The sequence below is a fragment of the Anopheles arabiensis genome, chromosome 2 (assembly GCF_016920715.1).
Source record: "Anopheles arabiensis isolate DONGOLA chromosome 2, AaraD3, whole genome shotgun sequence".
In the NCBI taxonomy this organism is placed as follows: domain Eukaryota; kingdom Metazoa; phylum Arthropoda; class Insecta; order Diptera; family Culicidae; genus Anopheles; species Anopheles arabiensis.
In genome coordinates, this window is record NC_053517.1 from 98,277,090 (window position 1) to 98,288,919 (window position 11,830).

At 46.3% G+C, this 11,830-nt stretch overlaps 1 protein-coding gene across 1 annotated transcript; it reads right to left on the reverse strand.

Annotated features, from left to right (window-relative positions):
- Positions 1–9,424: 9,424 nt before the first annotated feature.
- On the reverse strand, positions 9,425–11,366 carry LOC120894449. The gene is made up of 3 exons (XM_040297043.1): positions 11,077–11,366; positions 10,852–10,989; positions 9,425–10,709 (listed from the first exon to the last, which is right to left on the reverse strand). Exons 1-3 carry the CDS (start codon positions 11,294–11,296, stop codon positions 10,702–10,704), a joined length of 366 nt encoding a protein of 121 aa, XP_040152977.1. The 5' UTR covers positions 11,297–11,366; the 3' UTR covers positions 9,425–10,701.
- Positions 11,367–11,830: the final 464 nt, after the last annotated feature.

Sequence of the window (11,830 nt, forward strand, 5' to 3'; positions counted from 1 at the left end):
GCTATCAACTAAAACTATTTTTCTCTGCATTCGCTACCAAATGTGTTAAATCCACGTCGGAAACATCAAACAATTGTAAAATAAAACCTATTAGAGTTTGTTTTTGATTGAAAGCTGATAGACTCGTTAGAAAGTTGCTATACTACGTGTTCAAAATATTCATGGGGCTTAGATATTTTTTGTTTATTCTAAAAACCCTGATACACCCCAGAAATAAATGAACAATTTTATTTGTGCTCCGAAATGCATCAAAAACATCCAGCAACTCTTACAGCCCTTTTATGTTTTGTGCAAACCAAAATCTGCATCTGAAAGCTCGATTAAAAATGCATCAGCATCAATCTATGAACGCTGCCCAACCGGCTAACGGGAGATGCACTGTAGGACGCGATGCTTATGGTTTGCAGGCCATCTCGTGCGCCCACTACCGCGTTAATTATGCATCCGGAAAAGTGGACCGATTTCGACATGTTTGGCAGCTCCCCCGTTTGGTGTAATGGGTGCAATTTGATTTTGTTGGAGTTCAGTGCAGCGCTTTTTCCTGCTTTGGTTCGGTTCGCAATATTATAGTTCTTTATAGTTCGCTGGGAAGTGAGCATTTTTTTGGTTGTTGTTGGCGATTCGATTAGCCGGTGGTTGTTTTTCTTGCTCCGGCTCTGCTGTCCTAGAGTGCCAGCAGCGTCGATTGCAAAATCGGTATGTACACCCGGTGCTTGGATGTTATTTGCCGCACCCAGCTGGGGCCCTTGGACGGGCGCGCGGTGTAAATTGCATTACACTGGATAACCAGGTTAGGGTGCTAAAAAATGAGAAATACGGGCTCTACTCCCCCCAAGGGCGGTTGGTCAGCCGAGCTGAACGAAGAATGGACCACGACTAGGGCGAGGATGTTTTATTGAATTTGATCTCGTTTTATAATATTGCTTTGTTCCGCGCCGTGGGTTGATGGATTAGGATCCGTTTCCGCTAATCTGCTTATAAGCGCCCACGGGATACCGGGACGACGGAAAATATAGTTTGACGGGTGCGCATACACACTAGAGATGGGTGCTACAAAAATGAAAAATAACCAAAAAGTAACTAGTTCATTTTCTAAAAAAAACTAGCTACAATAACTAGTGACAAGAAGTATTGAAAGAAATTCATAAGAAAGAAATAATAAATGGAGATATTACCTAGTAAGAGTAACTTAATACTTACATCGAATTGAAATAAACACATAGAGAGCAAGTTTAAAAAAAATGGTTAGTGGCAATATTAAGTAGTTGGAATAACTAGCTACAAGTAACTGGTCGTCGCATGGAAATAAATTGAAACAGTAAAAGTAGCTAGCAAACATAACTAGTTATCAGTACCTGGTTGAAACAACTAGTTACAGTAACTATATAACAGATGTAAGTAACAGATCGTTGTATAATAATAAATTCAAAGGGTAAAACAAACAGGCAAAATGAACTAGTTACGAGCAACAAATTACAAGCAGAAAGAAAACTAGTTATCGCAATGGATTGTACAAAATTGTCAAAAGTAACTAGTTACAAGCTTACTTATCTTGCGCTACAAGCGCTTTGCAGTCTTGGCCTGCTTCAGGAGTTGTCCGAAACCGCTCACGGTCTCACGCCTTCGTCTGCCTGTCCGTTATCTCGGCCTTAATGGTGGACGCCTCCACGCCTCCATCTTGCCACCTCAGTTTGGGCCTACCACGCCTCCTCTGTCCTTGTGGAAGGCCTTTACGGGCTCGGTCGTCCGTTTCCATGCGTACAACATGGCTAGCCCACTGGAACATGGCGAGCTTGATACGCTGCACGACAGTGAGGTCACCGTACATCGTCGTTATAGCGGTTCCTCCATTGTCCTTCCACACATACGGAGCCTATAATCCTTCTGAGCATTTTCCTCTCGAACGCGGCTAAGAGGGTTTCGTCAGATTTGGATAGTGTCGATGTCTCAGAGACGAATGTGAGTACCGGTACTATATAGGTACTATACAATCCCAGCATCGTCCCTCGCAGCAGGTTCTTCGAGGTAAACTGATATTTTAGGCTGTAGAATGTCCTGTTGGCAGCCAGCATCCTTGCGTGCAACTCTGATTGCATGCTATTGTTGTTGCTGACCTTTGACCCAAGATAGGTGAATTTTGGGCGAATTCGTCCTGGCACAGTTGACAATAACCTGTTGCAAATAAATGATCGACGGACGTTATTATTATTAGTTGAAAAGGATGAGTAACTAGCCGCTCCGATTTTGTGTTACTAGGTACTTATTCATAACAGATCAGCTGGTTATTTTTACCACTCCCATCTCTTATATACACACACACACACATTCAGAGCAGGTTAGTTGCTCTATCTGTGTGCCGCGTGTTGACCGATGGAGTTACTGCCGGGGAAACGATTCTGGATGAGTTGGCACGTAATGCTTTGCGTAAATGCGTAGTGCGCTTGGCGGGAGAAGGATTAAACGTGTGGCTCATTACATTGTTGCAGGTAAAGGCAAACAAAGACACACACACACACACACACACACACACACACACACACACACAAACACGAAACACAGCGTGGAAAATTTAATATAAAACCGTTCAATTAATTGATCGTAAATGGGCGATAATGGGCAATTAAATAAATTTATCTCGTTTTCCCTAGGCTCGCAAAACAGTGCGATCCGCGGGAAGCTGGAGCTTGATTGACTTTTAATAAAGTGATTTATTTTCATTAAAGTCATGCCATATCGGACCGGGGGACCGTTAGTGTGGGAGGGGGTTAATTTATTTGAAGCATTCACAACATTCACCCGCACTGCACATTGGAATTGACTTATGTACGGGATAAATGTGGTCTTTTTTTACTCTTGCTTCTGTTTTGAGAAAAAAAACAGAGAGAAAAAATGAATACGCCCTGGATACATCAGGATTTAAACAATTGATCGATTATGTTGTCAGATTGTACCGAAACGTACGCTGACTTATTTTTAACCCCTCTACCCCTGCTACCGCCTGCGTTATCCGCAACTGGGAATGTTGGGATTGACTTTTATTGTTGCTCTATATTAGCACATAAATTTTAACCGATTCCATTCGCCCCCGGGGGGAAGATGTATGGCAGTTTTTGAGGTTTGTGTGCTTTTTTTATCTTTCTCTCTTGGTCATGCGTTTATGATGAATTCTTTCGATTGTTCCAGAACACAATGGAGCTTGAGGCGAAGCGATCGTGGCAACATCGGGGCACTGAAATGCCAATCCCTCATGACCTCTTGTTCACCATGCTCGAGGCGGTGGTAGTAGTAGTAATGAGGTCGATTCAATAAATTTAAATTCTCTCTAGCTAACAGTGCGGAGCGTCGCATCACCATCCGTCCTCGCTTCCAGCTACTGCATTGCGGGAACATAGAGAGAGAGAGAGAAAACTGGTCAAACCGCAGAAGTAAAAGGGCAAATAAAAGGAAAGCAAAGCACGACAAAAAAAAACATAGCGACAAGTAAAAAGTAATATTTGTCCCGTAAAAAACAATTTACGACATAACTTTCCTGTTATACCGCTTTCGTTGCTGGCGTTCCCAAACCTTTCCCTCCCCTCGGAGGGTGTCGGGACAGAAAAAAGGGGTTTTCTCTCTCTCTGTGTGCGGGGTTAATGCCGTCGAACGAGATGTTCCACACTCACACTCACTCTGTGGCATAACTTTGCACCCATACCCGTGGTGGGTCTGTCCCCACCGTGTGCCTTTTGTGTGTGTGTGCGTCCATGTGGCCCGGCGGTTGACAAACATTACCGGTGAGGGCGGAGAAGCGAAATGCGTTGGCCATAAACACAAGTCAACCGGACAAAATGGTTGGTGCCACATTGGGTTGGTGATTGGATCCGGAGCACCGGCCACAAGCACAACGGGTATGGTTGCATGCATCAGCTCCTGCCCGGGAGGAAGCCACGACAAACTTTGAAAGTGAAAAGAAGAAGTCTTGCGGACATTCACTTTTTTTTCTTATTTTTCATAACGCTCAGTTCAAACCGTGCTCTCGAGTTCGATGTTTTAGCCATGTTGTTCGCTATTATGTGTGCCGGTTGCGTTCATGCGTTAAAGCGGGAAAGATACGGGCGGAACCGGAAGCGAAACCTTAATCGCAATCGACCAGAGCGTGTTTGTGAATGTGTGTGTGTGTGTGTGGTCAAGACTTTACGGCACGGTACGGTGGCAAAACTTTTCATCCCCGAAACCCCCAAAAGAAAGCTGCCGGTGCGCAGGATGAAGCACCGGGACAGGGAAGAACCATGTGTTGCTGCACCGAAGCGGGAGGTAATTTTAATATTGGCCTTTTCCGGGAAAGTGGCACGATTGGCTACGGTCCAGCCGGGCGCCAGGAAGTGAAGTTGCTGCAAGTTTAGTGCGGACAGAAGTTTCCTGTTTTGCTCTGGCTCGCTGGCTCGCTGGCTGGCTGGTGTGGAATCGCGATTGAAACAAACAGGCGGAAGCAACTACTATTATTTCACAAAACTAACCACGATTGCAGCCCGGTGTTGTGAGGGCCAAACTTTGGCGAGGACAATGTTGTGCCCGTCAGTTTGTTAACTGCTGGCTCGTTAACCTTTCGGTACTTTTCCAACTGCTTTGTTGCCAGCGGTCACCGGGGGAAACCCGCCGGCCGGAGATTGTGATCTACATTAAAGCTAATCAGTGCAGCCCGCCGCTGTTGCTCTATATATGCAAATTATACTCTTTCAAGCAGGACTCTGTGGGTTCAATAGGTTCCCGAGGTCTCGGGGTTTCCGGGTGGAAATTGTCTCTGGCAGCAGGGCGGGTATTGAAATTCGCTCACCCGCATATAATACAGCGAAATGATTTTATGCACGATTTAGTGTCGATTAAAATTCCAACTTAACTCATTAAGCGTTGCCGTATGTTGCGCTGTGTGCAGTTGGCCCTTTTGGTGCATTTGCCGGCTGCAAATAATCTATTCATTGCTGCGTAATGCTGATCGGTTTAGACCCCCTTCAAAGGGAGATGGGGAAGCGGGAGATTTTGTTTGACCGAGCGCACTGATGCGACAAAATGCCCGAGTGCCTCTTTTACAGGGAAATGGGCAAATTGAAATCATCGTGCTTCACCAAACGGGAGAGTGAATGCATGGCTATGGTTGCACGTTGTGAGTGTGTGTGTGTGAGTGTGTAAGAATAGATGAAAGTTAATTAAGCTTATGCCATTTGGAAACGATTAATGATGCATACACTAACAAACCAGAGCATGTTTATTCAACACTTTGGGGCACTGTTTGCCTGAAAGATTAATTTAGTATTTTCAATTTATGAGTGTTTATGTGTTCACATGGAGTTTACTATTAATTTGTGTACCACTGCATGATAGTATTTGATGTAGGTATGACTTTCTGTGAGCCGTAATAACCTTCACAGTTATACTGAATTTTACAGGTTTTATAGACTTCGGTAGAACGAATCGGTTGATAATTTTGAAACAATGTCCCAAATTCGTTCGTAGTGAAGCGGAAGCATTGATTTGCATTTTGAAGCCCAGTGGATATGCGTCCGTAAGTTTTGCAGTTGTTCATGGTCGTGTATCCTCAAAAATTTTGGTCGCAAAGTTCTTGGTCGCAAAAATCTAGTTCGCATACATCCTGGTCGCAACCATCTTGTTCTCAAAATTCTTGGTCGGAAAAATCCTTGTCGCAACCATCTTGTTCGCAAAAATCCTGGTCGCAAACATCTTGGTCTTAAAATTCTTGGTCACAAAATTCTTAGGCGCAAATTCTTGGTCGAAAACATTTTGGTCGCCAAAGTCTTAGTCGCAAACATCTTGATTGCAAACATCCTGGTCGTAAAAATCCTGATCGCAAAATTCTTGTTCGCAAACATCTTTTTGGCAAAAACCTTGGTCACTGAAATCTTGGTCGCAAAAATCCTGATTGCAAAATTCTTGGTTGCAAAATTCTTGGTCGCAAGCATCTTGGTTACAAAATTTGGTAAAAGATGCTTCATTGACTTATTAATTTCCCATAGCATGATATTCAGTCCGACGTATGGGAGAACGTCCCTCTTCGGGGCTTGGAAAGAAGGACACCATGCCTGCAAATTATTAGGCACAAAAAATATGTTGATCTGTGATATTACCACTTGAGGCATCTTGCTCCATTCAATGATTTCATTTCAAATTTTAATTGAAAACACAGCAAAAGGGTTTTCTTGTAGCATCACATTACTCGTCCTCCGCCTATCTATCATATCTAGCTTTGCATATTTTAATTACACTTCGTGTGCTGCCCTAGGGGTACGACATGGAGCACATACCCACACACACAACCACACACACCCGATTCCCGATGGGTGAGCTTAATTGACTTTTACGAAAAAAGTATCTCCACCCCCTGTCACATTGCATGTAAGCGAGAAGCTGATTTCTAAGCCCTCGCATTTGTTTGCGCAACCCGGCAAAGCTTGCGCGTACCGAGTACCGCGGGACGACTGGACTCGCGTTTTCTCATTACGTACTTCCGTGTCCAGTGCCAAACACTGCCGCCAGAGCGTTGGGAATGCTAGAACTAACCTTTTCTTTTTTGGTACTGTTGTTGTCTACATTCGGTTTTCGCTTTTTACAATGCTCACCCATTTTCGGTGCCCAACGTGTGTAAAGCCACGTATGACCCTTCGGCGAAACTGCACGGGTGCTGGTGCAAACTGTTGACAGTGATTTATTGCTAATGAAGTTTGGAGTGCAAGCGGGACCAGTGCAGCCATCGGTGCAGCATCCCGGCAACGCTCCCCCCGGAAACGCTTCCAGGCGAAGCTTTGAGTGTGCAGAACTCGCACTGAGCTAGGTCCGGATGGGCCCACTGGAAGGCTGACCGAATGGTAACAGTTTCACTCCCGCTTTGGCTTACTCTACAGTGTAAGGTGGCTGTGAGGATTTTCTAGTGGCACTGAGCCCATTTTAAAATTTCGCTCAGGTACAACAGGCTGCACCTCGTCAACTAGCTGGGTTGGGGCCTTTGGGTGTCTTGCAATGGGCCGGTCTCGGCTGTACCTTGGCAGCTCATCCGGCCATTACAGCAAAGTGTTTCCGTTTCGTACCGGTCCAGCGGAGCACTGTGACGCACCGTGGCACTCCGGTGTGTCGTTTCCAGCATTGGCGGAGCAGTGAACGGAAAGATGGGCTGAAGGACAGGAGAGCGACTGAACAAATTACACCCGAAAGGGGTGGAAATGAATGCACAACAGCACAGCGAGCCTCGCGCCAGTAATCGCGATCTCGTAATGGTCGTTTCGTGAAGTGTGTCCCCAAGCGAAATGTCACCTAGCTGTGCAGGCTGAAGGGGCAGACCTGGTGGGTGTCTTTTTACAGTCACGGTAAGATGTCATGTTTTGAGAGTCCGAACAAAACGGCCTCTCGTGTTTGAGCGTGTACACCTACACACGGAATGAATGTGCTGAATGAAAGCGTTCAGCGATTGAAACAACGTGCAGGGAGTTAGTGCGGGCATGGCTGCTTCCATCCAGCCTCAGCACCAATTCCCCTTCCTGAACATCCGGTACCACCGCCGCGGGAACCAACTAAACCAGCCGCCTGTCGACACACGCGTTTGCAAATTGAATTTCGCGTACCGAATGCGTAATTGGTAACAAAGGCCGAAACCGGTGGCGCTATTCGTTTTGTTTGGACCGAACCGTTTTGCAAATTGGACAGCGGCTAGAATTTCCTTTTTTTGTTTGTTTGTTATACTGTGTATATTTGATTTTCACTGCAAATAACGAGGCATAAACGGGGGGCGTTCAACGTCGTTGAGCGCACATTGCGCGAAACGGAATCTTGAGCCTCCCTGCTTCGCCTCTTTCCCTTCGCGGTTCGCCTGTTCGAAAGGTTATATTTGTAATGATTTGTTACAATTTGCACGCACAATAAACATAGCTATTGAAATTCGCGCCTAGCCGAGCACTGTTTGACTATTTTGGGGAGAGGGGGGGTAGGGTGTAAATCGATGATGCGCCTTGTAACCGTTCGGCAATGAAATTCTACACCATCGTAGTAGGCAGTCTCTCAGCCGAACCAGCATATCAGCAACATGTGTAGTTGCGCCGCTAAATTGAGCCGTTTTGTAGCGCAGCTACTTTGTATCCGCCGTAACCCCGGCCCGATGCCGATTAGTAGTGGTACACCCCGCTGCACATGAAATCAAAACTAATGTGCCACATGATTGGAAATTCAATCAGCAGGGTTTTTCGCCGCCACTCCCATCCTTCATCTCTAACCTTCAGTCCTCCCGGTCAGTAGCTTAATGCTATCGTTTGCTCAACCCGTCCGGCGTAACAAAATACTGCTGCGTTTAGGATTCGCGAATCGTTTACACGGTGGTATTACATGCACGATTAAGGTTGTGGAGAGGGGTGAAGAACAATTGGGAACAAGGGATGGCCAGGGGATTTGGAAGCTAATTGGTGCTTTGCTCGGTGCACCGTTGAATGGAACCGAAATTACATCATTTTCTATTGAATTTAATCAATAAGTTGAGAATTACGCGGTTTTCCAAATTGAACGAGCAGCTCTCTCGTGGGAGGTGTGTAGCGTTGGATTTGATTTCATGTGGGCTTGTTTATGCGTTTGATTGGGGTAGAAACAGGGTCAGCTTCGCTAGTGAAATTTGCATTAATACTTGATTCTTAATTATATTTAACAGTACAACGCCTACAGATGAAGTATCTTGGGTTCTGAATAACTTCCAGTATTGGTATGAGTTTAGTACCAATTTCAAGGCCGATATAAGTTTGAGATCCAGCTTCAATATGGGGTCTGGATATGTTCCAGCACGAGTATGAGTTCAGGATCAGTTCCAGGACTATTATGACCAATGTCTAAAATCCAGGATCAGGCTTAAGGTATGGACTAGTGATGGGTAAAGTTGGCAAAAATCCGGAGTCGACTCCGATCCGACTCCGTTAAATTCGGAATCGACTCCGGAAGGTAGGTCCGCGCTGCAATATCCGGAGTCGTTCGGAATCGTCCGAAGTCGGAGTCGTTCGGAGTCGTTCCGAATCGTCGGAGTCGTTCGGAGTCGTCCGGAATCGCCCGGAGTCGGAGTCATACGGAGTCGCTCAGAGTCGTTCGGAGTCGTTCGGAGTCGTTCGGAATCGTTCGGAATCGTCGGAGTCCCCCGGAGTCGGAGTCGTTCGGAGCCGTTCGGAGTCGTCCGGAGTCGTTCGGAGTCGGAGTCGTCCGGAGTCGTTCGGAGTCGTTCGGAGTCGTTTGGAGACGACTCCAAACGACTCCGGACGACTCCAGTACAGTCCAGTACCGACTTCGGGTGGATCTTGTGGTTCCATTTTGCCGGAGTTGGAATCGAACTAACAATAGTCAGAGTCAGATCGGAGTCGTGGGTGCGCTCCATACAGCACATCACTATTATGGACTTAGGCTGGTTTTCAGGATCTATAAGGCTTCTGAAGCATTTCCAGGACCGGTATGGGTTTAGGAACATTTTGAGGATCAGCCATGGAGTCAAAATTAGTTCCAGCAACATTATGGATCACTTTCAGTACCTATATGGGTTCGGGATCAGTTCCATTATTGATGTAGGGTCAGCATATGTTCCAACATCTGTAAAGGATTACGATAAGTTCCAGGACCTGTATGGGTTCTAAATAAATTCCAGAACCAATATTATATCTGGATAATTTGCAAAAGTTGTATAGGTTCAGGTTCAGTTACAGGATCGATATGGTTTCACGATCAATCACACGATCGATATAGGTATGGGAATTTTAAATGAAAATTTTAAAAGGGATATTTCAAAACCCTCATTAAAAGACCACTGCTGAACTTTTGAGCTATTTGGAAGGGGTTTTAAACACTTCCTGCCTTTAACAATGTCCTATTTAAGTACAATGTGGACTGATACATCCTCCTTTAAAGCTCTGCTTCCGGCGTTGCTCTGGGTACACCACAAACGCAACCGCTCTAATAATGCTCCCTGATTTAAAGTGAAAGTGTGTGCAAGTTAATTTAATTACATCGCATCCGCATGTTGCTGTTGCTGCTGCTGCATCGTCGTTGTAGCATCGTCCGGGAATAAATTTGCATTCCAATGCGGTCCCGCATTCCTGCGCTGCTGCTCGGTAGCGCACGGAAGCGCAACGGGACAGCAGCGATGAAAGGCACGGGCTATGGCACTGTCTTTGGCAGTTAGCGTATTTGTGGTACCGTCAGGAAGTGAAGGCAATTCAACCTCCCACGTCAACGCACCATCACACCACCACCACAGGTACCAACCAAGCAGGCACAGGTAGGTAGGGCGCAGTGTGATAAACGATTCCACACTCATTTGTCACCACTTCCTGCCGCGATGCCGCGTGACAATCCGGGCACCGCCAACACACAGTCGCGGCAGCGCGGCACGTTGGCCGGCCATCTAGCGACCGTGCGCGGCACACGCATTCCGCACGTTTTCCGCTTACCTAAGCTATGATTAATGGCCGCATCGGGATGACAGCTGATGATGAGGGTGAGAGATTTCAATTTTAACACGGCCCATTCACACGCACACACGCGACCCGGGCCGTTTTCATTGCCGGGGTATCAGCCGGAAAGCCACCACGGGGTCACTGCAAATGGCGTGCCGTGGTGCGACGGGTGATTTGGTGAAAGGTCAGCACGGATGTGAGGCTCAATTTGATGGTCCTGGCTCTCATTCGCCGTACCCACGCATTATCGTGCTGGGAGGGCGATAAGGAAAATCGTTCCAATGTTTGATCAATGATCCAGCGTGCTTGTGTGGCGGGGGCGACGTGACGCGAAATGGCGCTCCGGTTCGGTACCGAAATCATCCTGTCGGACAAGTTTTGACAGCAACTTTACCTTCAGCGGTGGTGACAAAGCGGCCAAAGCGGTGTGGATTACATGGATCGATCGGTAGCGCACTAGCCATAAGGTTTGGCCACGATGGAAATGGGTGAATCTGTGAAGCAGAGGTCCTTGGAAAAATAATGGTAGTTTCTTTGGATTTTGAAGGTGAAAAAAGAAACATACGCACAGAAGATTAATTATGAGTTCCAGTGCTAGATCCTACAACTATTTGCTTACTTGGTGTTGCTTTAATGTTGGAGTATTCGCCATACGCCATGCACGTTGTGAGATGAATTTCGACGCTTTCTATGATCTTGCAAATGTCTTGTGCTGACTTTCTTCCAGCTGGCTGCACCAAAGCACCCAAACGCACACTTTCCACTATCAACCCATCTTGAAGTATGATAACAACACGCTTCCTAGAAATTCCGAATGCCACTTTCAAACCGTATCTCATTGTGGGCTCTCTCCTGCCATCGCTACTTGGTAATCTGCCTTCGTGAAAATCTCGTTCTACCCTCCCGACTTCTTTCTATTCCCAAATGGTCAACAGAAATAAAATCCAAGGCCTGCTAGATGGCTGTCAGCTCGCTGGACAGACAAGCTGTTGGTTAGCGTGTCAAGCGTGTCAGTCACGCGTTTCAAGTAGCCGCCGTGGTTTACCGTGTACCCGTGTAACTCCCCGATGGAGACGAGCTGGACGAGTTTGGCCCCTTTTTTGGTATTAACGGAAGTTCGTCCGGCACTCGACGATCACTGCAGAAGAACAGATTCGTCACCGAGCAATAGAGCATCTACTGGAGAAGTGTCGGAAAGTGTGTGAGAAAACAAACATCTCAACTTTGTGTTAGTGTGTTGGTGTAGAGGAGAAAAAGAAAAGAATCATAGTGGATGGGCTTCTTTTGCGGTTTTGCACTAACTACATGACCTCTAGCAGAAGAAAATGGACATTAAGATAATGAGGACAGAAACGATGACAAAGCTTTCGTGT

Excerpts from the sequence above, each read along its gene's own strand:
- LOC120894449 (XM_040297043.1), bottom strand. The coding sequence starts at position 11,296 with ATGAGATACGGTTTGAAAGTGGCATTCGGAATTTCTAGGAAGCGTGTT. Across the intron at positions 10,990-11,076 it reads CAACATTAAAGCAACACCAA|AAACTACCATTATTTTTCCA; the intron begins GTAAGCAAATAG and ends CAAAATCCAAAG.